Source organism: Eurypyga helias, unplaced genomic scaffold (genome assembly GCF_000690775.1).
Source record: "Eurypyga helias isolate BGI_N326 unplaced genomic scaffold, ASM69077v1 scaffold22168, whole genome shotgun sequence".
Classification (NCBI taxonomy): Eukaryota; Metazoa; Chordata; class Aves; order Eurypygiformes; family Eurypygidae; genus Eurypyga; species Eurypyga helias.
Window position 1 is genome coordinate 1,202 of NW_010269301.1, and position 22,470 is coordinate 23,671.

The following is a 22,470-nucleotide window of genomic DNA, read 5'->3' on the forward strand; positions in this document are numbered from 1 at the left end:
AGCTGAACCAGCTGGGAGAATCGTCCCAGCTCTATGGAAGAGGCTGTATGATTCTGTCTGCTCGCTGCCCTCGTTGTGAAGAGCACAATCGCCACATGATGGGTCTCATTGCAGATCACCATCCCTTTAAACCTCTACTTTCAGGCTCTTTTAAGCCCTTTCTCACCATATGCTTTCTGCATCTTGGGATCTACTGCTGATTCATAAAGCCACCTTTAATGCCTAGCTGTTCAGTTTGCATTTTTTTTGGCATGGTATATTATCTGCAGCGCATCAAACTATTTGCTGGCAGAAAAGCACCTTGGATTTCTGGTTAGTCTCTGTTTTCTTTTCTTTCCACAGGGCTTTTAATCCTTCTGAAGTTTGAGAAACGCTGACTTGGAGGAGCTCTTCGCAGGACACACAGCAGCAGATGGATGTGCAGCACAGGGAGCAAACAGATCAGTTTAAGCAGATCAATGGAAAAGACCGAGGGACAGAAAGTGGCCCAGGGAATGTGTCTGCCAGTGCGAGGCACTGAATGGTAAACTTCCTACCATTATGGAGCGCAGAGCCCATCGAGACTGAATCTTAGATGGGACAAGTTTATGTGCAGTCATCAGTACAGCGGGAAAACTGGAGAGAAAGAAGCGGCTGAATCTCAAGAAAGCCAGGGAGTGGAAGTGAAGGTTCAAACCACAAGCGCTTGAGGTTAGTGTCTATACCATCTGCAGGGCGGGCTGCAAAAAGGCACATTTCTGAACCATGCAGTGAAGTCACAGCCCCCTAAGTGCCAACTGCCATTATGATTAGAATTTCAGAATCATGACCACTTAAATTACTGTTGTGAAGGATATTGCATGCAAGTGGAGTGGTTTCCTTTTTCAACTGAAGCCAAACTGACAGCGTTTCATTAACCTCTTTTCCCTCCTCCCACTCCTCCTCTTTACCCTGCAGTGTGATCTACTACCACAGCATGGATGATGGAAGCTTAGCTCAAAAAACAGCTGGATACGTTCATGAAACAAAAATGCATCATGAGCATGATAAAGGGGGTATTTTGAGGTGTCTTCTCTGTTCTTCTACTCTGCTTTAGGTATCCTCTCTTGGCCTCTGAGGCAAGACACTGAGTTAGGCGGTGTTCTACTCTTTCTGGTGCACATTTTCTTATACTCTTATATTCACTCAATCCTGCCAATTTATTGGCATTTGGGCTGTTGGTACTCTCATTGTTTTGGGCTCAGTGTTGGTCATCCTGGATCCATAAAATGATGCAGTGTTACCACTATGGCGTAGTTAATATGTGCCAGAAGTGCAAGGCTACACATTGGCAACTGAATTACTGGCAAGTGTGTCACGAATTATCTCTAGAGTCACACAGCCATCATTGAAGTGACACTGGAATTCTGAGCAAGTGCCTATTCTGCTAAACAAACCATTCACTGGTAAGAACCTTAGCCACTGGACCCAGGAGTAATCCTTCTGGCTGTGGGGGAAGAGACAACACAAATCACAATTACCTCAGCTATTATGTTGACAGGACGGAAGGGAGGAAGGGGCTTCCATAGAGGGATCCAAGGAGGACAGGCAAATTCCTCACCATCTTTGGCTTGATCATCCACAGATGGTAGGATGCAGGCTCTGGAGTGACCTCCCATTTCATCCACTCCGCTTCAGCACTGAATATGGTTTCAAAATTCAAGAAATACGGTCCTTGTACTGTACAGCACCATGTACTTTCAAGGCAGGTTTAGCTAAAATCCACCCACAAATACATGAGTCATTACTCAGAAGCACACTCCAGTGTAGACTTACCCTGAGTCACTTCTATCTCAGAAGCTTATAAATATTTAGTTAGCCACTTAGCTTTTAATTTAGAGGAACAACAAAGATTCATTAGACAAATCTCCAGAATTATCTTTCACTAAGAAGCTTCTTCAATACTTCCACTCTCGCAAGTTCCTTTTCACTTCTGTACCACTCAGAATTATTTGATACTTAAACCCACAAAACCCATACTTGAACTAAGAAAGAATTTCCCCTGATTCTAGACCTCCTGTAATTAATTTCATCTATTTCAAATACCAGCTTTGCTCATTGCAAGAATATATTTTTATTGTAGCAATAGCTGGCGAATGCTAATAAAGACATGACTCTCCTGAGGCAGAGTGGCATGCAGCTCTTCCTAAAGACCACTGTCAAATTTTGCTGGTCCAGCAGATTGCGCTGGAGTCAGTGGAGATGTACCTGGACACATAAAGATAAGAATGGTAATATTTAGGGATATAGCATTAGGAAAACCAAATTGTTATTATTTTATAAAATCATAAATCTGTTGTTATGACTACAAGTATTTGAGGTAAAAATATTTGTTATATAAAAATGGGATTCTTGAGTTTACATGTCTCCAATTAACAGATTCAACCAGAAGCTGGTGATTGCTTTACAGACCATCTTTCAGTGCAGACTGCTTACACACTTGTGGAGGCCATTGGACCACAGCCTGGGCAGCACACCTCTCCAGCAGAGCCACTCGAACCCTGTAACTAGAAGGTAATCAGCAAAGATGAAAACCAGGTTGGCTTGATGCTTGCTTTCTTCGCCTTGATCAGCAGTGCTTTTTCTGTTTGCTGTTTTGGTTGATTGATTTTTGTTCCAGTAACACACACACGCAGATGCCACATACATGTGGGTTTAGATTTTGGTAAAGCAAAATATCTATTCATGTCTTCGCTGTACTACAGAAAAAACCAGTGTATCATCCTCTATACAATAGGGACAATAGGTTCCTCTTTTCTACAGTCTGAGTAATTTGCATCCTCACCAACAGGGCAATTGTTGGTTCCAGAAGAACATGCGGCTAGTTGCAGAACTAATGCCTGTCAGAAGAACGCAGACTTAGGTAGACTTGGCAGTGGGACAAAGGAAAAGACTTTATAAGGCTGAGTCAACAGAATAATTCTTGTGGCCTCAATATAGGTGATGGTAGGAGCAGAGCGTTCCCTAAGAGAGGTATGCAAATGCAAAAGCAGAAAGCAACCGGAACTTTATCTCATTTTGGGTGCTTTTCTGTAAAATGTCTGATGTGGAAGGTGGGTCAAAACACTACACAACAATCAACATTATATTAGGGTATTTGCAAAGTCTACGATATGAGACATGTCTACTTAGTTTAAAAAACAGAGATGATTTTAAAAACTGGAGGTGATTTTTTTTTCTGTTTTGCACTCAAAGGATAAATTAACATTCTGAAAACTGTTTTGTGGAGGACTCACAATTATGTAAGGTTTTAGAATGCTAAGTTTTGTAAAGTGGATATAATACGGATATGAGTTGGTTTGAAATACAGTCGCCTTGCGGACCTAGCTGCCTGTTATGTTTTCATGTGCTTGATTAGAATGACTGCCTGACTTGGGCCATCTGGGAATTCTGCCTCACTGTTGTATATTGATTGGATTTTAAAGGGATTTTTCACCTGGGGAATTGATCAGAAAATTATCTGTTTAGTTCCGTATGAATATGTATTCCACTTTGCCATCATATGCAGCAGTCATGAGGTCAGAAACACAGGCCATTTCTTCCTTTTCAGGACTTTCCTAAATCTGTTATTTACAGTACAGAACCATTTTGTTACATTTTTGTGTGCTGGTTTTGACTGGGATAGTTCATTCTCTTCACAATAGCTAGAATGAAGCTCTGTTTTGGATTTGTGCTGAGAAGAATGTTGATTACGCTGGTGTTTTGGTTGTTCCCAAGCAATATTTACACTAAGCCAAGGACTTCTTCAGTTTCTCATACTGCACCTGTGTGCCCAGCTTATTCTCTACCAGCTGACCCAAACTGACCAAAGGGATTTCGTGCCGTAAGACGTCATGCCCCGTATATGAGGTGGGGAGGAAGTGACCAGAAGGGGAATCGCTGCTCAAGGACTGGCAGGGTATCGGTTGGTGGGTGGGGAGTGATTGTATGACTTTGGGTATTTTGTTGTTGTTTTCCTTTTCATTACATATCATCATCATCATTTTATTTCAATTGATAAACTGGTTTTATCTCAACCCATGAGTTTTCTTAACTTTTTTCCTCTGATCCTCTCCCCATCCCCCTGGAGGAGGGGGGAGGTGAGTGAGCGGGTGTGTGGTGCTTAGTTGCTGGCTGGGGTTAAACCATGACAGTTTGCTATACCTTTTCATTTATCCTGTCTTTAACCTTGGCCTTATAAAAAATGAATGGAAGTCCCTGTCCCTAGGAGCCTACACATTTAGTGTAGATTCAGACAAAATCAGATACTTCTACATCTCATAAAAACCATCTCTTAACTGCATCACTATTACAGACTAATACAGCGGGAGATGTTAAACATTTCTAATGATGCCACACGTATTAAAATACGTCATCTGCATCCCCTTGTGATTTTAATGTCATAGCAGAAAAAATGAATGCAGTGATGGCCTAGGTACCAGAAAGTCACTCAGTAGCACAGTTCTGCCAGCTTTCTTACGTACTTGTGATCGCTAGCTACACCCCTCTGCAGCTGGAATAAGCGTTAAACATCAAAAAAGAATGTGTGGGTGCTGAGAATCAGTAAGGCCTCAATGTTTACAAATAAACATAATTCCTGAACACGTATCAAGATCTGAAAATATGGATCTGTCTACTGATTCCATGTCTTCTTGTAATTTATTCTTTTAATTTTTAACCTTTTTTTCTTTCATTTTCTCTGAGGTGTTTGTAGGAGAGGAAACGAAGTACCAGTGGTATTTCCTTCAGTAGAAATAGAATTAATGATGTCTGTTTAGGTAAATCCCTTCCTATTTTGCCCTACGGCTCTGTGCAGTCCAGGCCTTCTTGCGTTTTGGCTGCTCTGGCACAGGTCCCTCCCAGTGCAGGAAGTCATTCTTTTTCTCATTTTTGGAAAGAAAAGCCCAGTATGTGTACAAGATCACACGTCTTTTTTAACTGCAGTAGTAGTATGAGGGGGCAAAGTTTGCATCGCAGCTTTCTCTGCTTTTAGCATTGTTCATTTCTGAGCCTTTTCCAAAAACAGCCACAATCTTTAGAACCAGACTTCAACCTTGCTTCCCTGGCATATGAGATTTCAAGTCAAGCTCCTCTGCTGTTACTTTAGAAGAACAAGTTCAGTTTCTTCATATCTTTGCTCTTAACAGGCCACCTGTAGGTCAAGTGTGCAGCATTTCACTTTGGAGGGGTAGTAGAGAACCTCTCGTAGCTTTTCAGCGACATCTCGTGGCATCATGGACCTGGAATCGCATCAGAGATTCCTCTTCTAAGGTGGAGAAGGTCTCATGTGGATTAAAAGTCAAATATTTTGTTAACAAGCACTTTTACTATATAAAAATATTTTCTTTTTCCCTTATGATCTATGGACAATCTACATTAAAAAAATCACAATAGTTTAATCTACTGTAAAACATTTTTTCTGGTGTCATTAATCTGAGGAGTTACATGTTAAAATAACAGGTAAAAGTATTTCAAACAGAATATGATTTTTTACATTGACAATTGCGTTTCATCCAAAATCTGAAAAAGTAAACATTTACATCACTAAATTCAATGTAAAACTCTCTGAACTGTCTTACTGAGTTTTAAAGCCATGAAAAATGGTAGAAAACTTAATTAAGAGAACAGAAGTTAACACTTTTTGAAATGAGCTGAGACCAAGTGAACAGCAAACTAATTGCCAGACCAAGATTGGTATTGCTGTCATACATCTTTTAGACAGTCTTATGGAGTTATATTTAAACTTTCCAAGTTCAGGTTGTAATTTTGCTGGTTTTTAACACTAGTGAGTATTCAGTGAGTTGTTCCTTATATGAAAAATACCCATAGATGATGCATAAGAAAAAAGTCAAAATCCTGGGAAAGACTCCCGCTGTGTCACCAGATCACAGGTGTGAAGGTCAGCACTTGGCTTAGGAGGGGATTACTTCAGGGACTGTCTGCGATAGGGGTGTGTTTTGCTGCACAGCACACCCCGCTTGGGCCTTACTGGGTTGTAACGATCAACCCTAAAATCATCCACCCCAGTTCCAGTATTTGGAGTTATGTACAGAGCCCAAAGCTGCCGTAACTGGAGTCAGCAGCAGTTTTCAGTGAAAGCAGAATCAGGCTCCGCTCCTTGTACAGGCAGACTTCCCTAGTTCAGAGAAGGAACACTACAGATACTCGCACTTCTTCTCAAGTTTTGACAGCAAAGTGAGATGAACATCTTAACCTCCTGTTGCACACATCTAAGCACATATTATCTAGTGCCCACATATACCAAAGATATAAAATAATTTATTTCAGGCCAAAGTAAAAGAGCAAGAGCCCACAGTCGGTGAGAATACTCCCTCTCCTGTGTTTAGCCACTCACCGTCTAAACAGCAACGTGCCTCTTGGGTTTTAAGTACTCGAGGCCACACAAACTAAGGGGAGAGAATCTAAAGTAACAAGATACAGTAGATCCACAATTTATCAAGTCTCAATTTACAGGGATTAATTTTATCAAAAATATTTGTGCGTCCTTTGGAGTAAAGAAGTGTTCTTGCAAAGAGGGTGGAAGACGGCACTGTGACGTACTGACTTCCAAAGCCTAGGTGGAAGAGCAGTGTGTGACCCAAGCCCTAAAGAAGGGACAAAGGTAATTCACACAGAAATCACAATAAAATGCTGGGGGTTTATCCCTAGCTAAAACCTCTGTTTTGTGGTTCTTGTTTGCTGTGAGGTAATGAATCATCAGTACCAGAGGTAAGGGTAAACCGTATTTTCGCAGAGAAAAGTGAGCTTTCAGGCTAACATTGATGACCTCTTCCAAAATGAAGAGCACCAGGTGTGCTGCTGAGTGACGGGCTTTCCATGGCTGGCCCAGGGGAGCTGAGGGAAGGGTGCTGCGGCGGAGGTTGCCAGGACCTGGGTGGCTTTGACCCCACTGCCTGCAGGAATGTGACTGTCCTAGTGACTGGTCTTCACAGCAGAGTCTGCTGATGCTTACTCCTAACTTCAGCTCAGCTGTGCAATCAGGCAAAGCAAACACAAACCCCGTTGATAAGATTGTCTCGGAATAACTAAAACTGCTGTTACACATGGTATTTTCGTGTCCAGGGTTTAATCTGTGTAGCTCATCTATGCCCAGTCTACCCTTCACAGGCACTTGGAAAGGCTTAGTTCTAGAATAGCAATGGAATTAATACAAATTGCTGAGTCTAGGGTACATTTCTCTATATTCTGCAGGTAATTCCGTACTCTCCCAATGAATTCTGTATTAATTTTCTGTACACATATTGTTCAACAGAAGCAGAAGTCAGCTATGTGTGGAAGCTGTAACTTTTCCCTGTAGTCTCTCAGCAGGAGACAGACGGGGCACTCTGAGTGTCTGACGGATTTAAGTGATCGCCCCGGACTTTAATGAAAAATTAAATCTACCTGTTAACTGTATTGGTATTCTTTTCAGTTAATTGCACTTGGAAGTAATTGCATTAACATGTAGGTGCATTTTTTAATGCCTTCCAGATAACCTCACTTCCTCACGACGCATTTGCGCCTTAGTTCATTCAGCCCTGGTGGCACAGTTTTTGGGCTGTAGCTGTCTTCTCTGCAACTAGAGGTTCCTGTGTTCTTAAAAGCATCCTGTGTCCTGGACTGGGCTCAACTTTTCTGAAAAGTGATCATTTGGAAGTCCACCTGAGATCCAGCTGTGTCACATGGGTTTTCCCTGCTTTCTGAAACAATCTGTTCCACTGCTTTGGAAGTTTCCGGGTCCTGAGAGCAGGGACTATCCAGTGTATCACCACTGCTATTGCAGTGGAGAGGGGAGGCTATGTCGGAGGGCTGATCGGAGGGTTTGCCTGGAGCAGGTGGCAGGGGCATGGATAGGGGAAGATTCATCATGTAGAACACATTGCCCAGACGTCGGGAAACCTGTAAAAAACGCACAAAAGCACAATTGCAGCAATTTCTTCTTGAGATAGTGTTAAAACCATCAAACATCAAGGCTGACTGTCGTGTAGCAACGCCAGGGACATCCAGGAGATGCCAACCATCTCAAAGGGTTATCAGTGGTCAGCAAAAGTGAAAACAATCTCTTCCATTTTCCCTCTCTCATCTTTTTCTAGATGAGAAATCAAACTTGTGATTTGCAAGTTCTTGGGGAAGGAGCTTGGCAACACTCAGCCTGGGAAATGGCCCAGTGTGCTTGGCCTGACAGCAGGCTCCTCTTACTCCATAGGTGCTGTAGCACCCATGGGACAGAGGGGAGGCAAACTGCCAGCCAGGAGCAGGAAGGTGGTTTTAATGAGTGGAGTGAGAGAGAACAAGGGGTTAAAGAAAAGGAAAAGAACCAGACAACAACACAAACACATGGAGAGTTGATACTACTGGATGAAATTAAGAGCAGAAAACTTTAAACATAGAGGGACAGCCTGTCGGTGAAACAGGTACAATTATATTCCCAGAAAGGCTGTAGAAACCTCTACTTGCTATGTCTGAAAAGCCAGGTTGGAACAAAAGCAAGTATGTACCAGTCCTTACCAGCTGGGAAGGGAAAAGAGGAGTGAAACAGTTAATTTGTCAAACATGTCTTTTCCATTTCCAACCTCAGCCGAGTCTCCAGTGTTGTTGTATCCTGACTCCACTGTGTCTCTCAAACTGTCAGTCCTAACCTCCTCTTGCTGTCTTCCTGCATGCTTTTGTAACACGCAGAGAAGCAAAAGCAGACTATGCTGGAGTAACTCTTTTCTCCAAGTATTATGGTAGTTACCTTATCAGTGAGAAAAAATGTGTTTAGTTAGAAAAATTGGCATCCTGTTGGTTTCTGACTCTCGTGACTTGCCATAGAATCACTGAACGGTTTTGGTTGGAAGGGACCTTAAAGACCATCTAGCTCCAAACCCACTGCCATGGGCAGGGACACCTTCCACTAGAAGGCATACATTTAATTCCATCTTGGCATACCTTTAATGATCATACCTGAGAGCGGATTTTCAATGCTGGTCCGAGTTTTAATCCCATTGTATCCAGGAGGTGTTCCTCTGTTAGCAGCGGGAGGGTTTCTCCATCAATAGCATGGTCCTTAAAGATCTTAGGAAATGGAAAAAACACATCAGGGTGTGCTAAAACAGACCTCACAGGTTATTTTTTTATGCTTAATCCAGAGACATAGACAATAAAAGGAGGAAATAATGATTTTACTCGTTTATCATCTTCTTTATCTCCTAACTGCAGCATAAGGTTGCTTGTTCAGCTGTGGTGGATGGCAGCAGATTTGCCTGGAGTTAATCCACTCGTTCTTGGCAAGTGGGAACTTTCTAATGTTGCAGCATTATTTGTTTGGGGTTTTTTTAAGCCTGCTACCAATGAAAGAATTGTGTTGATCTTATTAAGGCTTTACTGGGAATATACAGGATTTCAACCTCTTTGTTTTCATTGCTAATGATACTTCATTTTTCAAATGGAATGATGCCTGTAAGAGCACAGGGGCAGTAGGTGGGTTATACCAATATCCAAGAATGCAAAATTGCTTTAATCCCCATAAAAATTGTGCAGGGCAATTGGAGTGAAAAAAATTAACATACTTTTCTTATATTATTGTTTGGTGCTGGTCCCCCTGGTATGTGCCATGGTGAATGACACCAGATCGCAGCGCATGCAGCCTCTCAGAGCAGGGACTGGCTTTCCCTCTGAGAAGCAAGAGGCTTCATATGTTCAAGCACAATGAAAACTACTATGTTTGTAACTCTGTGACAACCAGTTAACCTCTAACATTTACACATGTGATGACTTTTAAATCTAAATGGTCCTAGAGACCTGAAAATGGGATGAATGTTTATAATCACCTGGGCATAATCTGAACAGCCCGGGAGGCTAACGATGAAGTTGTATACATCATCGACAGTCCACTTGCGAATGTCTTCAATGGAAGAAATGTCTTCTCCATTCAGGATCAGGCCATGTGCTCCTTTGAGGAGGAAACACAAATGTTATGTTTGTAGAACTATGCTGGCAAATCAATAGGAAATGGTTGTTAACATGAGAATATTTACACTTCTCCAGAACCTAATATATACACGGCAGTGTGTACTCACAGGCAGATACAGGAGTCCCAGACCCCAAAAACACCAGTCAGCAGTAGCTGATTCTGGAGGGTTTTCTTTTGGTGACTTCTTTAGTTTCCTGCTGGCACTGTAAGTACCAGTCACTACACATAAAAATCATACTGCAGTGTTTTCTCTGATGAGTACATTATGCAATGCTTTAGATTCTTTAGACTTTACTGTTGTTTTAAGTTGACTAATAGTTCGGTAGAGCAGAAGCAAGCCTTTGCTAGCCCATAGTGCCTCCCGTGAGTTAGCAGGACATACAGAAAAGTTATGGGCAGAAGCGTGTGCTGGTTCCAGACCATAGGCATTTGTTTCATTCCATAATGCATCAAGCCGAGGGGGCAGTGTCACTAGTCGCGCTGGCAGCCGGCGAGGTGGGGGGAAGTTTGCGAGGTGCGCAGTTTTTGCGAGGAGTGAAAGTGGGCCACGAGAGGCACAACCCGGAAGGTGTGTGGGGGTTGGCTAGGAGATTCCTGCCGGCAGGGTGGGCTCAGGAAGAGTGATTAGCAGAGAAGGAGCGTCTTTTGTCAGAGAATTGATCTAGAGGAGTGGTGGAAGTCTCTTTCTCCCTGCTCTTGTCTCCTGGGCTGAGGGAGGGGGGTTTTCTCTCTATTCAGATTTCTTTGCCTTGCTGTTTTTGGAACCTGGCTGTGTCAGTCCATGGGTGCTGAGATCCTGTATCATATGTTCTATTTTTCTGGGTTTTTTTAATTACTTATTAGCAGTAGTATTGTTAGTAAATCCATAAGTTTCATTTATATTATTAAACAATTCTTATCCCAACTTCTATGATCTTCCCTTGTTTTTCCTCCAACTCTTCCTCACTGGGAAGGGGGGCCAGGAGGTGGAGTGGTAGAGCGACTGGTGGTGCTTAAATGCCAGATAGGGCTAAACCATAACAAAGAGAGAGACTAGCTCACAGTTTCACTCAGCAATTTTGTTTATTTTAACTGAAATTCCTTTTGCAGACAGGAACTGAATACTTCATGTGCATGCTAGGGACACGGTTTAGTGGTGGACTTGGCAGTGTTAGGTTTACAGTTGGACTCAGTGATCTTAAAGGCCTTTTCCAACCTAACGGATTCTATGATTCTATGACTGTGATTATGTATTTTTCAGTGATACAGTGTGTCTTTGGTAGATGATCCTGGACAGACACCCCAGCCAGTTCTTATTTCAGGTAGTAGGAAGCTTTGGAGCGCTCATCCACTGGCACTGCTGCATTTAACAAGGGCTGCAAAGCTTTAGAAACATCGATTCTTGCACAGTGGCTGGAGAGGCCTGTATCTTATGCTCTGTTCTTGGGGAGGTCAAGTCTCGGGGATAGGTTTGTTCCTAAATGAGTGCAGCTTCTAAGGGCATTCCCTGTTCTGTTCAACAAGGGTGTTGTCCCCAGGGACTGATACAAACACAGGATGACAGTGTTCAAGGCCAGGCTGGATGGGGCTTGGAGCAACCTGCTCTAGCGGAAGGTGTCCCTGCCCATGGGTGGAACTAGATGATCTTTAAGCTCCTTTCCAACCCAAACCATTCTGTGATTCAATGAATCTGTGACATCCTGCAGTGGTCTAGCACATGGCACAGAGAACCGAAACAGTCAGTAGGCTGTTCTGTGTCTTTTTGCTGTGCAATAGCATTGTCCTGCAAAGTAAAGCACCGCTACCTAAGATGCTGATACCTCCATTATGCCAGCAAGCAGTACAGTCTGCAGGTAGCAAAACCCACCCTTCGCCTTTGCTGACATGGATTTCCCAAGGAATTACTATTTGCAGCATATGAATTCCATGTTTAGTTGCCATGACTCTATCATACCAAGAATTTGCTTCAAATGGGAAGAAATAAAAGGGCAAATCAATACAAATAAATAATATCAACATGCCACTCTAACTGTAATCTGGAGACTTGACAAACCTGAAGGCAACAATGGGTTGCTGGGTACTGGGAATCCATATGGTAATGCTGAGAATGGGATTGCAGAAGGGTACATGTACTTGTCATCAAAAGCAGTGCAGGAGCTATTAGATTCCTTCTCATTTGTGTTGCTGCAGCTGTTGGTTTCATTAGAAATTTCATGAGTAGCACAGTTTTTTCTCAAGCCTTGTTCAAACTCTTTACAGTTTTTGGCAACTGCAGATGGCTCGGCCTGGTTTTTGCTTTGTTCATGTTTGTTTGGTGTCTCCACCTCTGCTTCTTTCTTGTCTTCTTTCTCATCATCCGCTGCAGCTGAAGCAGAGTCCGTAGCTTTGTCGTCAGCTTGGTTCTTTGTGCCATTTGCACTACAGTCTGCAGTTTTGTGATTTCCAGCTCTTCTCCCTGGTCGACGTCCCCTCTCCCGTTGCAAAGTGCTGACTGGAGGGTACGGGCTAGTTGCCATGAGCATAGTGTTGCCATGAATTTCATCAAGGGTGGTACGATGGACATACAAGTCGCTGGGTGGATGGCCTTCGGGTAGTCTGTGCCTGCCACGGAAAGCAATGGGACTAGCTGGCATCCCATGGTAAAGGAAAGGTGCTTCCAGGCCCAATAGCCCTTTCCGATGAGCTTTCTCCATTTCTTTTTGTTGAAAAATAGTGCTCATCTCCATTTCCATCCTAAGAGACACACAGAGCACGAGCAGTTAGAGACACTGTTCCTTCATCACCTCTTTTTTTTTTTTTTTTCAGAAGCAGATTAAAACTTGGATAAAAATCAGGAAAAAATTCTTCCCGGAGAGGGTGGGGAGGCACTGGGACAGGTTGCCCAGAGAAGCTGTGGATGCCCCATCCCTGGAAGTGTCCAAGGCCAGGCTGGATGAGGCTTGGAGCAACCTGGTCTAGTGGAAGGTGTCCCTGCCCATGGCAGGGGGGTTGGAACTAGATGGGCTTTAAGGTCCCTTCCAACCCAAACCAATTTATGATTCTGTGACAACTGAATAGGCGAGAGTACTGCTTTTCTTCTCGCTCCCCTGTACGGCTGTGTGTGAAGGGTCACAAACTGCAGGTGAAACAGCAAACCTGGCTATATTTAATGTGCTGCCAGATACATATAGTAAACTTGAAGGAAGAGAAAATATATCTTCCATGTGTTGTCTCTGGAGAATATTTCAGACAAAACAAGTGTTATTTGGATATTGGCGATCCAGGCATTATTACAGTGATTCTGCTCACTTGGAATTTAGAAAATTGTCTTCAGGGTCATAAGGACCAAAGACTAAAGCAAATAAGTGATTTACATGACCAATCAGAAAGTTATTCTGAAAACTGGAAAAGGGCAGTGATATTGCAAGTGATAAAGAACTAGAGAGACTTAGGAGACTTCTCATTAATGTAACATTGTCAGGAAAACTGTTTGGGCAAGAGGTATCTCTATGCAATGATTGTTGGGTGGAAGAATTATTTGATCATAACATTCAGGCTTTTTCTCTGCCCTCTTTCATCTTTGCAACAACATCCAAATGATTGATTTCCTGCTTTCAGAGATACAGTGGAAGTGTTTTGTCTGTGTACCACGTCCTTGTCCATCTTGCCCTATTGTCACTGCTCACACACAGCTCTTCAAGTGGAGATAAACAGCAAAGAGCATGACATTCCTGACTGCTCCTCCAGGCAAGATACTCTGCTCCTCTGAGGACCAGTAGGCAGGGGATCTCTGAGCGTTGGTGTGAGGCAGAGTCCCTTGGAGAACAAGGATTCGGGCCCAGGTGCTCAGCAAACCAGCTGCAGCAAGTGCAGGAGTTTGCCAACACCTGATTTCTGTAAAGGGTGAAAGGATCTAGCACAGCTCTAAAGGTGATGTGTGCTGCAGAAAGCAGGGAGAAGCTTGCCAGTATGGTGATTTCCCAGGTGGTTTCGTGGGCTGAGGGAAGAGCCTGAGCAGGTAGCACTAACTCTGAAGTGGCCGGGGGATATATGTGATGGTCATGCTTGCTGCTAGCTATTTTACTTGCCTTTCTCAGGGTTTTTGCTGTGTGGTAAGAGCTATACAAAGTGCAGTGTCAATGGGAATCTTGTGCTTGGAGGAGTTCAGTAATCTAGCTTTGCTGACTGAAGAGCTGAAAATGCTTTTATTATAATTCTCCTGAGATGCCTGCTCAGAACTTGTTTGTTCTTTGCTCTTAACTTAGTGTGTGAGGGGTGCTGCACCTTATCCCTGTGCCCAGTGCAGGAGTGATTAAGGTTAGTTCTCTATGGAAATGGTGTGGCTGTGAGGGAGGGTGCTGGTGGTTACGTAGTTTCTACTACTTCTGTCTAGCTACTGCTTACACTGAAACTCGTACTAATAAATGGGCTCTCTGTAGTCACCTTGGCACTCAGACTGTTTAGTTAAACTAGGAAAACTGTCCACCCTGGCTGGGTGGAGACATAGCTCATCATCCCAAGGGCCTAGCTGTAGGGCTGGAAATGTTTTGTGTGAATTTGTTTCTGACTTTCTGTAACTGCAGGGTGTTTGGATCTAGTGTTCAAGGGCTGGGGCTGAAGTTTGTGGCTTATTTCTCTCTAACCAAGCTGAGGGGTTTGTTTCTTTCTCTTCTATAATTTTTAAGGCTAAAAGCAGAATGTGGGCAAGCAGAAAGTTGAATAGCTTTGGTTCTTAAGAGATAGCCAAGGGCCTTCTGCTTCTCTGGGTGACTTGAAAAAGTATCTCACAGTCAATAAAATCCCACAAAAAGTCTGTGACTTAATCAATTCTAGCTGCCTTTGCTACCCCAATCCTGGCATGCACCTCAGAGCAAAGCCTACTACTGATTACCTGGCAATGTTTTGCTTTTGAACCAGTTCCTGTCTTCTGGCCACAGCTTCCATGGATTCTGGTTGCAGAAAGCTGTATCCTTAAAGGGAAGGGAGGGAAAAATATCTTTAAAATTCACTCGCTTCCTTAAGCAAATGCACAAACCCCAAAGCAATGCAGAGACCCTTCAAAAAGCTTTTTAAGACTTGAATTATGTGATTCACCAGACTTCAAGTTAAATCCTATTTGTGTTCGCTGCTTTGATGGGAATATGTAATAGAAACATTAAGTCCAGCATTAGGTATTTGCAGGATCAAATCTGTAGCTAGGTGTACCTGCTGTTGTCCATAAAGGAAAGAGACAGCAGGGTGGTTTTATTTGGCGAGTTTGAAGTACTCGTAGCTGCTCAGAAAAGAGCAACCATCAGTTAAGCAAAGCAGACCTGCTCCTTCAAGACTGTTTTCAACCTAGCTGCCATGTAATTTTAAATTACACTTCCTCTTGAGGGGGGTATCTTATTTGAGGTCCACATTATGGGGAAGGGGAAAGGCTGAAGCCAGGAATTCTTGTGGCATCGAGAATTTATTCCCTCATCTCAAAGAAGAAACCTTAAGATATGCTCCCTTTATATAAAGTGATATATAAACTTATGTGCAGCATGACACGTGTGCACAGTTGTGCTGCCGTGCTGATATTTAGCCTTCCCTTTAGAGCTGTGCCCTGTAATTTTGAGCCCTTACTAAAAGGACTTGTCGTTGCCCTGCATGAGTCGAGTGGATATTACGATTGAAGAAATGTGATCAATAAAGTAGTCTTCTGAAATAGCAAATGCTCATATGAGCAAGAGTTAAATGTAGCAAAAGTGTTGTTGATTGGACTCAGTTGTTTAGCTACAGCCTTCTGTTTAGTTGGGAAAATGCTTGGAAAATACAAAAATAAAAGGGGAGAACAAAACCATGCAAATGATTTTGAAAACAGTGGATTTAACAAAAGCTAAAATGGGTGTGTTTAGACTTAAACTGGCACCATTTAGGCTCTCGGGCGTGTGTACTTCCTCCTTTTAGTGAATGTGTTTTTCCAGAGAAAATCAGCTGTTGTTGACACTACCAATAAACGTATGAAAAACTAGTAGAGGTGCAGTTTGCCTTCTCGTTTACATGCTATCGCTTCTCAGGATGAAGACAATGGGTACGTTATGGGTGCATTACCTGGGCCTGGGTAAACACGGCTGGACAAGATGTTTGGCATGTTTGCGTGCTGTGGGACCGTGGGTGCCAGGTGGGATGCTATATGGATTTGTCTTGGGTCAGCTGAAGCCATCATTTCAGCTGAAGGTAACAGATCTCTGAGAGGAAAAAACATACATTCAGATATACAAAGGATACTTAAGTTTAAAATAATCCAAGATCCTTATAATAGAGAAATGGCACAAAATACCTGTCTACCAATCGAGGCTCAAACTGGGAGGGAATCGCCTGCATCCTCTGCTGGCCTGCGCTCATCAGCTGAGGGTTTACTGCCATCAACTGATTTCTCATTAGCATCTCTTGCCGCTGCCGCAGTTCTGACACAAAGCACATACAGTTCTGTTGTCAATGGAGTAAATTAGAAAGTGATTCTCTCAGCAGTGTAACTTTGCCATAAAAAATAGGGGATTTTGCTCAAGTGCCAGCATTTTATTATGAGCTAGCAAATCACATCTCTATTAATAGCCACTAAACAAAGATGTTTCCACTGCCACCTTAACCGCTTTGTTTAAAGAATGTAGATTTATGCAATCAACCTGCAGTAGAAATAAACAGGATGTGCAGAGTCAGGTGTACAAAAGGACAATTTACAACTAACAATCATTCCTATAACACTATGAAACAGAAGAGAATAGCCATGAATGTTAAGTTCTCTGCTTCAGAGAGTGTTTATTTCTAATACAGTTTTATTTTTAGAAAAATCTTATTAGCTGGAACCTGCCTTGTCATGAGAAAGAAGAGCCAGAACATTGTAACTTTTAGCTGTGACTGAGTTCCTGAGTGACTTTGGCTCTTCTTACAGACACTTAGCATCTCTTCATCAACTTCTGAATGCCAAGAATCCCCCATGTTAATTCTTAATTACCTTGAGAGATGTTTCTCCATTTACTCCTAAGATAAATTTGAAATACCTTTCAAAGAGTTTAAACCTGTTTCTGGCTGTTTTTTGCATTTTGTATAGATACTGGCAATCCTATAAACAAATATGCTGTTAGTTTTCTTCCTGCTTACCTCCTGCTGCCATACCACTTGCTAATCGGTACAAGTGCTTCTCTTCTAGTGCTCCTTGTTCCCCCAGGATAGACATTTTTCTCATGTGATCTCGTGGAGTCATGCTGCAAGCTGACAGCAACAGCTTTTCTGTTGTAAAGGACTGAATCAGCAGGCCCAAGAAAAGAATAAGACATGCAGCAGCATAAGAAACGGAGCAGGTTATGCAAATTATTTCTCAGATAAGCAGGTAGTCCTTCTGCCAGTCACAGCTGTGCCCTTCAGTGCTTGTGGATTGTATTGGTTACTGTACAGAAACTTTCAGTTTTCAGGATAATGCAAATGTTGCCCTTTTTTATACCAAGTTGTTCAGTGTCCTTGGGCCATACTATGCAAGAAAAGTCAGGATTTTGGGAAATATCAGCTGCTCAGAAAGAAGTAATTAAGACAAAGTTTTTGCCTGCAATCCCTGCTGTATCACAGCAGCCCTGAGAACAGTGACGTGTGCTCACACTCAGGTACCTTTGGTCTTGTTTGGGAATTGTAATAGTTTGGATCCCGGTCGACTGTAAACTAAATGAAACAGATGGAAAGGAATGATGGAAATAAGCTGTTCCAAATGACATCAGCCCTTTAAGATGAAGTAAAACCCATAAAAGAATGTGCTCCGGAGTGATGAAAACAGCGATAAAACCAGCAAGGCTCAGATTAATTATCCATATATGTCCATGTAAATAGAGCCAGATGAAGAGCAGATATCTAGGCAAAAAATTAATAGACTACAAATGCATAGCTGTGCTGTCACTGAGGTGAGCACTTCTGCCTGTCCAAAGAGGAAGGGGGCTAGATGACAAATGATGCTGATACCAGGGGAGTGAATAACCACTGTATGCCCTGTTCAGGATTTTGGGGGAATGATCTACAGCAGAATTTCTTCTATGGCCTATCTGCAAAAATAAGTCCTGTAACCTGCAACCCGGATGTTAAAAAGCTCTCTCCTGTGTGGAATGCTTTAAATTGAGGGGTTGGCAGGCCTCGCTGTAAAGGCAGCAAGGGCATGTGTACATTCATTTCAAACTAGATTTGCACAGAAAAAGATTGATTTTTCTTTTTTAATTTTTATTAGAATAAGTTGTACTTTTTTCCCCAGTAGCTCAGATAAAATAAATTCTTTCCCTCTTCTGAAAGATGGAAGATGTAATGCTTAAGTGTTCTCATCCTGTAGATAGAGTTACAGCTCCATGGGTTCAGCTGGCATTTGGTGAAGGTAGTAGAGAAGGGCACATTAGAAATGCAAAGAGAAAAGCTCAGAGACTCTACCAACGCCAAGGAGAGCTCAAGTGTATCATGCCTTTTTGAACCTTTCCATGAAAGCCAGCAAACAGGAATCCTTGAGAAACAAGGACTGACAGTGCTGCTAAGACCAGCAGGTTCCTCTCTTCTGGGTCTACCTTGGAATGTGAATCCCATGGCAGGGAAGCCATCACTGACAGATTCCCTGACAGCAGCTACTTTCCATTTCAGCTGAGTGCTGACAACTGCTGAATTCATGTTAATAATCACTCCGCAAAGATGTCATCTCTGAAGTGCAAATGGCCAAAACCATCCAAAGCTTTGGGTGGTTTGACTTTTTATGGCTTACTTGCCAATTTGCCTTCAGTATGTTGTGATGCTATGACATTAAAATGTCAGCCTTCCCTGAACTCAACCTACCTGCTCAGGTCTCTCCTGTGTTTTCACATTTATGTCAGACTTGTTTCAGCCTGCAAAGTAAGCATTGATTTTTATACTGTGTTTCCCCGCCTTACAAATTCAGTGCCTGTGATTAACGGCGTTGGCACCAAAATGTCCAGCTGTGGGACCAGTTGTGCATATGTGATGACTGCAGAGGCAGAGGTGTTGTACAAGTACCGGTGAGATCCAACACAGCTTGAGGTGTTAGCATTGTTGCCAGTACAAGATGGATCCAATGGCAAGTGGTTTGTTTACCTTTAATCCTGCTACCTAGGATACAAAAATTCCTTGGAAATAGTAAGCAGGAAAAGTTTTTAAAACTTTTCGTGGTCCAAAATCTGATGAAAGCCAAATCCTGTATTTTGTTACCCAAGCCATTTATAAATTAATCATTATAACTCCTTTTACTGCCTTTAACCTACTGATGAGTTACAAAAAAATGGAAGGGGAAGCTATCTATGTAATTCACATGCTTCAGGCTTCATGAACAGGCTGCCCAGGGAGGTGGTGGAGTCACCATCCCTGGATGTGTTTAAGAGACGGGTGGATGAGGTGCTGAGAGATATGGTTTAGTGGCGGACAGATACGGTTGGACTGGATGATCTCTAAGGTCTTTTCCAACCTAGTGATTCTATGATTCAGGAATTTAACATTTCCTTGGTATGGTGAAGATACTTGGTCTCAGCCTGAGTTTTCGAGAAGTGGACAAGTTAGTCATTTCAGCCATTCACATTGAGAGCAGAGGCTCTGCTTGGACCACACCACTGGTGTTCCCTCAAAATAAAAGTTCTTTACATTCGTAAAGGCTAGATTTTGTGTTGGGCGTAATTCAAGTCTTCCTGGAGGCAGACAAACCTGTCAAATCCAAGAACAGCACCATGTCTTGTTCTTGACATATGTATGTGCTGCTGGCCATGTTGTTTTTTTTTTTTTGGATACTTTAGACTTAAAGCGGTTTAGGATGCTGGGTGCTTCCATGAAGAGCATTTGAGCTGCCAAAGTGCTTCTGAGCTGCTAAAGCATTTTAAAGCTCAGTACTAAAGCGATTTAGTGCTGAACTAAACTTTACAGCAGCTCAAAAAATAGATGGCAACTGGGATGATAGTATTTGCCATACCATATTGGTCCAGTGAGCCATTTAGGTGGTTTCCTTTCACAGATGAGTGACCATGTATTAAATACTCTGGAAAACAAAGCTGCAATTTTAAACTTCATGCTAACCTTCTTACAGCCTGGCCTTTGCCTGGTGCACCTGACTAGAGAATGTGAAGGTGCAAAGCAACCAGCAAAGGTCCAGACAGATGTAATGGGAAAAAATGGGAGGTTTTAACCTTTTTATTCTAGTAAATCAGGAAAAAAACCCTCACTAAAAGCAGTATTAATGCTAACAAAGCTTTGTCTGTCGGATGACTGACAAGCTGTACCACTTCTGCTTTTTAAGAACTGCTGGAATGCTTCAATCCTCTGTTTTAATCACAGTTGTGAATGCATTTCATTCTGGGGAAGCTGTCCCTTTGTGGGGAAAAGACCTTTTATCAGGCTTACCTAGAGCTTCTACTCCCCCCCTAAAATCACACCTGTGACTAACATTATTTGGTACAACTTCAAAGTGTAGATGCATGGAAAAGGTAGTGGGGAAAATACCCAATCCACCACCCGCACAGGGCATCCCATATACCCTGCCTGTTCTGACAGACCAACCAAGCGGTGGTAACTGTGGTTAGAAACCAGTAGCAGCAGTATCGCCGTGGTGTTCTCTGTGTAGTCTGTGCTGTTCCCAAAGCAAGTCTGGATTTTGTGTGGATGTGCTGCTGTGCTGTCTTTTGACAGGTAGTCTCTCACATAGCCTCCTTTCAGACCTGGAGCAGAACCTATTGAAGAACTTCCTTAAAATCTGTCTTTTAAAAAGTAAGGTTTTCTTTTAGATATTGGCATTTTCCCTGAAAGCAGGGTATCCTATCCCACAACATCCTTAGTGGAGTTGGTCCGTGTTTATTGATAGTTAATGACCCACTAGATGACCGGTATTCGCAGAGCATCACTTCAGGCAATGTTCATCACGTAAGCAACTTACCCTTGCAGAGGTAGACTAGGCGGTCTGTTGATGTGACATGGAAAAGATGTAGTATTGCAAAAAGTCATGGAATAACGTGTCTTGAAAGTTCATTGGTATCTTCTTCACTTAAAGCTGTAGCTTACTGCTTCCACTGACCCAGTTTTTGACTCATCGTGAGCCAAAAGGAGGGTTTGATTCCTTAATGAGGTTTTCACTGGAGTTGCTCCATGAAGTCCTTCTGTATTTTTATGTTGGTGTGCCAGTCAATCCTATCTAACTTAGCTTGGATTTCTTCTCAGATGTATAAAAATAACTCTATTTGTGTTAAAAAAAATCAGATCTTATTTTCACCAAAATTCTAATCCGTTTTCCCTAGCTGAATGTTAGATTGTCAGCGTGGTGTAAATTTTACTTAAAGGACACACTTTGTATGTAGATGTTATCTGCATTAAATCACTTGTTTATTTCCCTGAATTTCCTGTTCAGGGAAGTATTGAAGTGATCAGGTGGGATAAAGAGTTACCTTAATAACCTACTACAATGACTTGTATGTAGCCCTGTGTCAGGAGGAGATACTGGATCTGACCAGTCTATGTTATTCCACCTGGAAAAACACCATTTTTTTGGTTACTTAGCTGAGGTTCTGACTTGCAGGTCAAATTTAGGGTACTTAAGGTTCACACTATTTTCATAACAACTAGCATATTAGAAACCAGCATCAGCAAAAGAAGATCTGAGGGAAGAGGGAAAGTATACTGCTGATACATATATTAGCTGGGATTTGATTTGAGAGTGGCTCAGAATCTTGCATCAGGGTTCATATAAATTCATACACGCCAGCTGTCGGGTGTGACATTCATATATGGCTCTTCTCTGATCCTATTGCACAAATCCTGGCTGTACAGCACATTACAGGGATGAAGACAAGTTAATCTCTACCTTTAGAGTCTTACCCTTAGCAAACCCTTCTTGGCAGCAGGCAGAACCACTCACCCAGTACTAATTCTGTCTCAATTTATTAGATGAGAAGTGGCAAGACACGAACTTCGTGAACCAGAAACATTTGGAAATCTAATCACGCTGTGTGCAGTTTCAAAATGTCTATAGTTGACTGTCTATCTATATTACTAATCGCACTGGCGAAATACAGCATTGTCTTAAGCATATATAGACTTGTTGGAAGACTTTATTTTTAGTTAAGTGCATTCAGAATTTATTAACTAATACTGCTGTTACGTACATCAAACACACGGAATTAGCATTTTTTAAAAACCGTGTTCAGTATATCTTTGCAGTGGATCCACAGAGTGTTTGGAAGAAGCTGAGTATTGTTTAAAATGCTCAGGTAAATCTGTGTCAGGGAAATCAGTTAAACGTATTATGAACATAGGTACATGTTTATGGGTGAAATATATGAAAAAGAACTTATGCATAGTCTCATTTTTATTCCCATTGTCTCCCTTTTTAGAGAAAGCTCTCCTTGTGAAATCAGGTGCTGGTTTAAAAAATAGATAAATAATCCAATATTATGAATACTGTAGTGTTATTAACTGTAGTATCAAGGGTTCTTGCCCTAAACCTTTGGTAAGACTCATAAAACTAGAGATTGTACTTACTCAAGAATCCTCAGTAAGCAAAGTAAATGACTTCTGGAAAGCAAGAA

At 42.2% G+C, this 22,470-nt stretch overlaps 1 protein-coding gene across 1 annotated transcript; it reads right to left on the bottom strand.

Annotated features, from left to right (window-relative positions):
- Positions 1-7,623: 7,623 nt before the first annotated feature.
- SAMD7 (sterile alpha motif domain containing 7) lies at positions 7,624-17,141 on the bottom strand. The gene is made up of 8 exons (XM_010158063.1): positions 17,039-17,141; positions 16,218-16,344; positions 15,989-16,125; positions 14,802-14,880; positions 11,985-12,664; positions 9,810-9,931; positions 8,944-9,054; positions 7,624-7,896 (listed from the first exon to the last, which is right to left on the bottom strand). The coding sequence occupies exons 1-8, from the start codon at positions 17,139-17,141 to the stop codon at positions 7,624-7,626; spliced, it is 1,632 nt and encodes a 543-aa protein (XP_010156365.1).
- Between the last annotated feature and the right edge of the window lie 5,329 nt (positions 17,142-22,470).

Coding starts and splice junctions, on each gene's coding strand:
- SAMD7 (XM_010158063.1), bottom strand. CDS start 17,141: ATGACTCCACGAGATCACATGAGAAAAATGTCTATCCTGGGGGAACAA. Junction 9,932..11,984: donor CAACCCATTGTTGCCTTCAG/GTTTGTCAAGTC, acceptor TCCTCCTCAAAG/GAGCACATGGCCTGATCCTG. Junction 7,897..8,943: donor CATTGAAAATCCGCTCTCAG/GTATGATCATTA, acceptor CGTTTTTTACAG/GTTTCCCGACGTCTGGGCAA.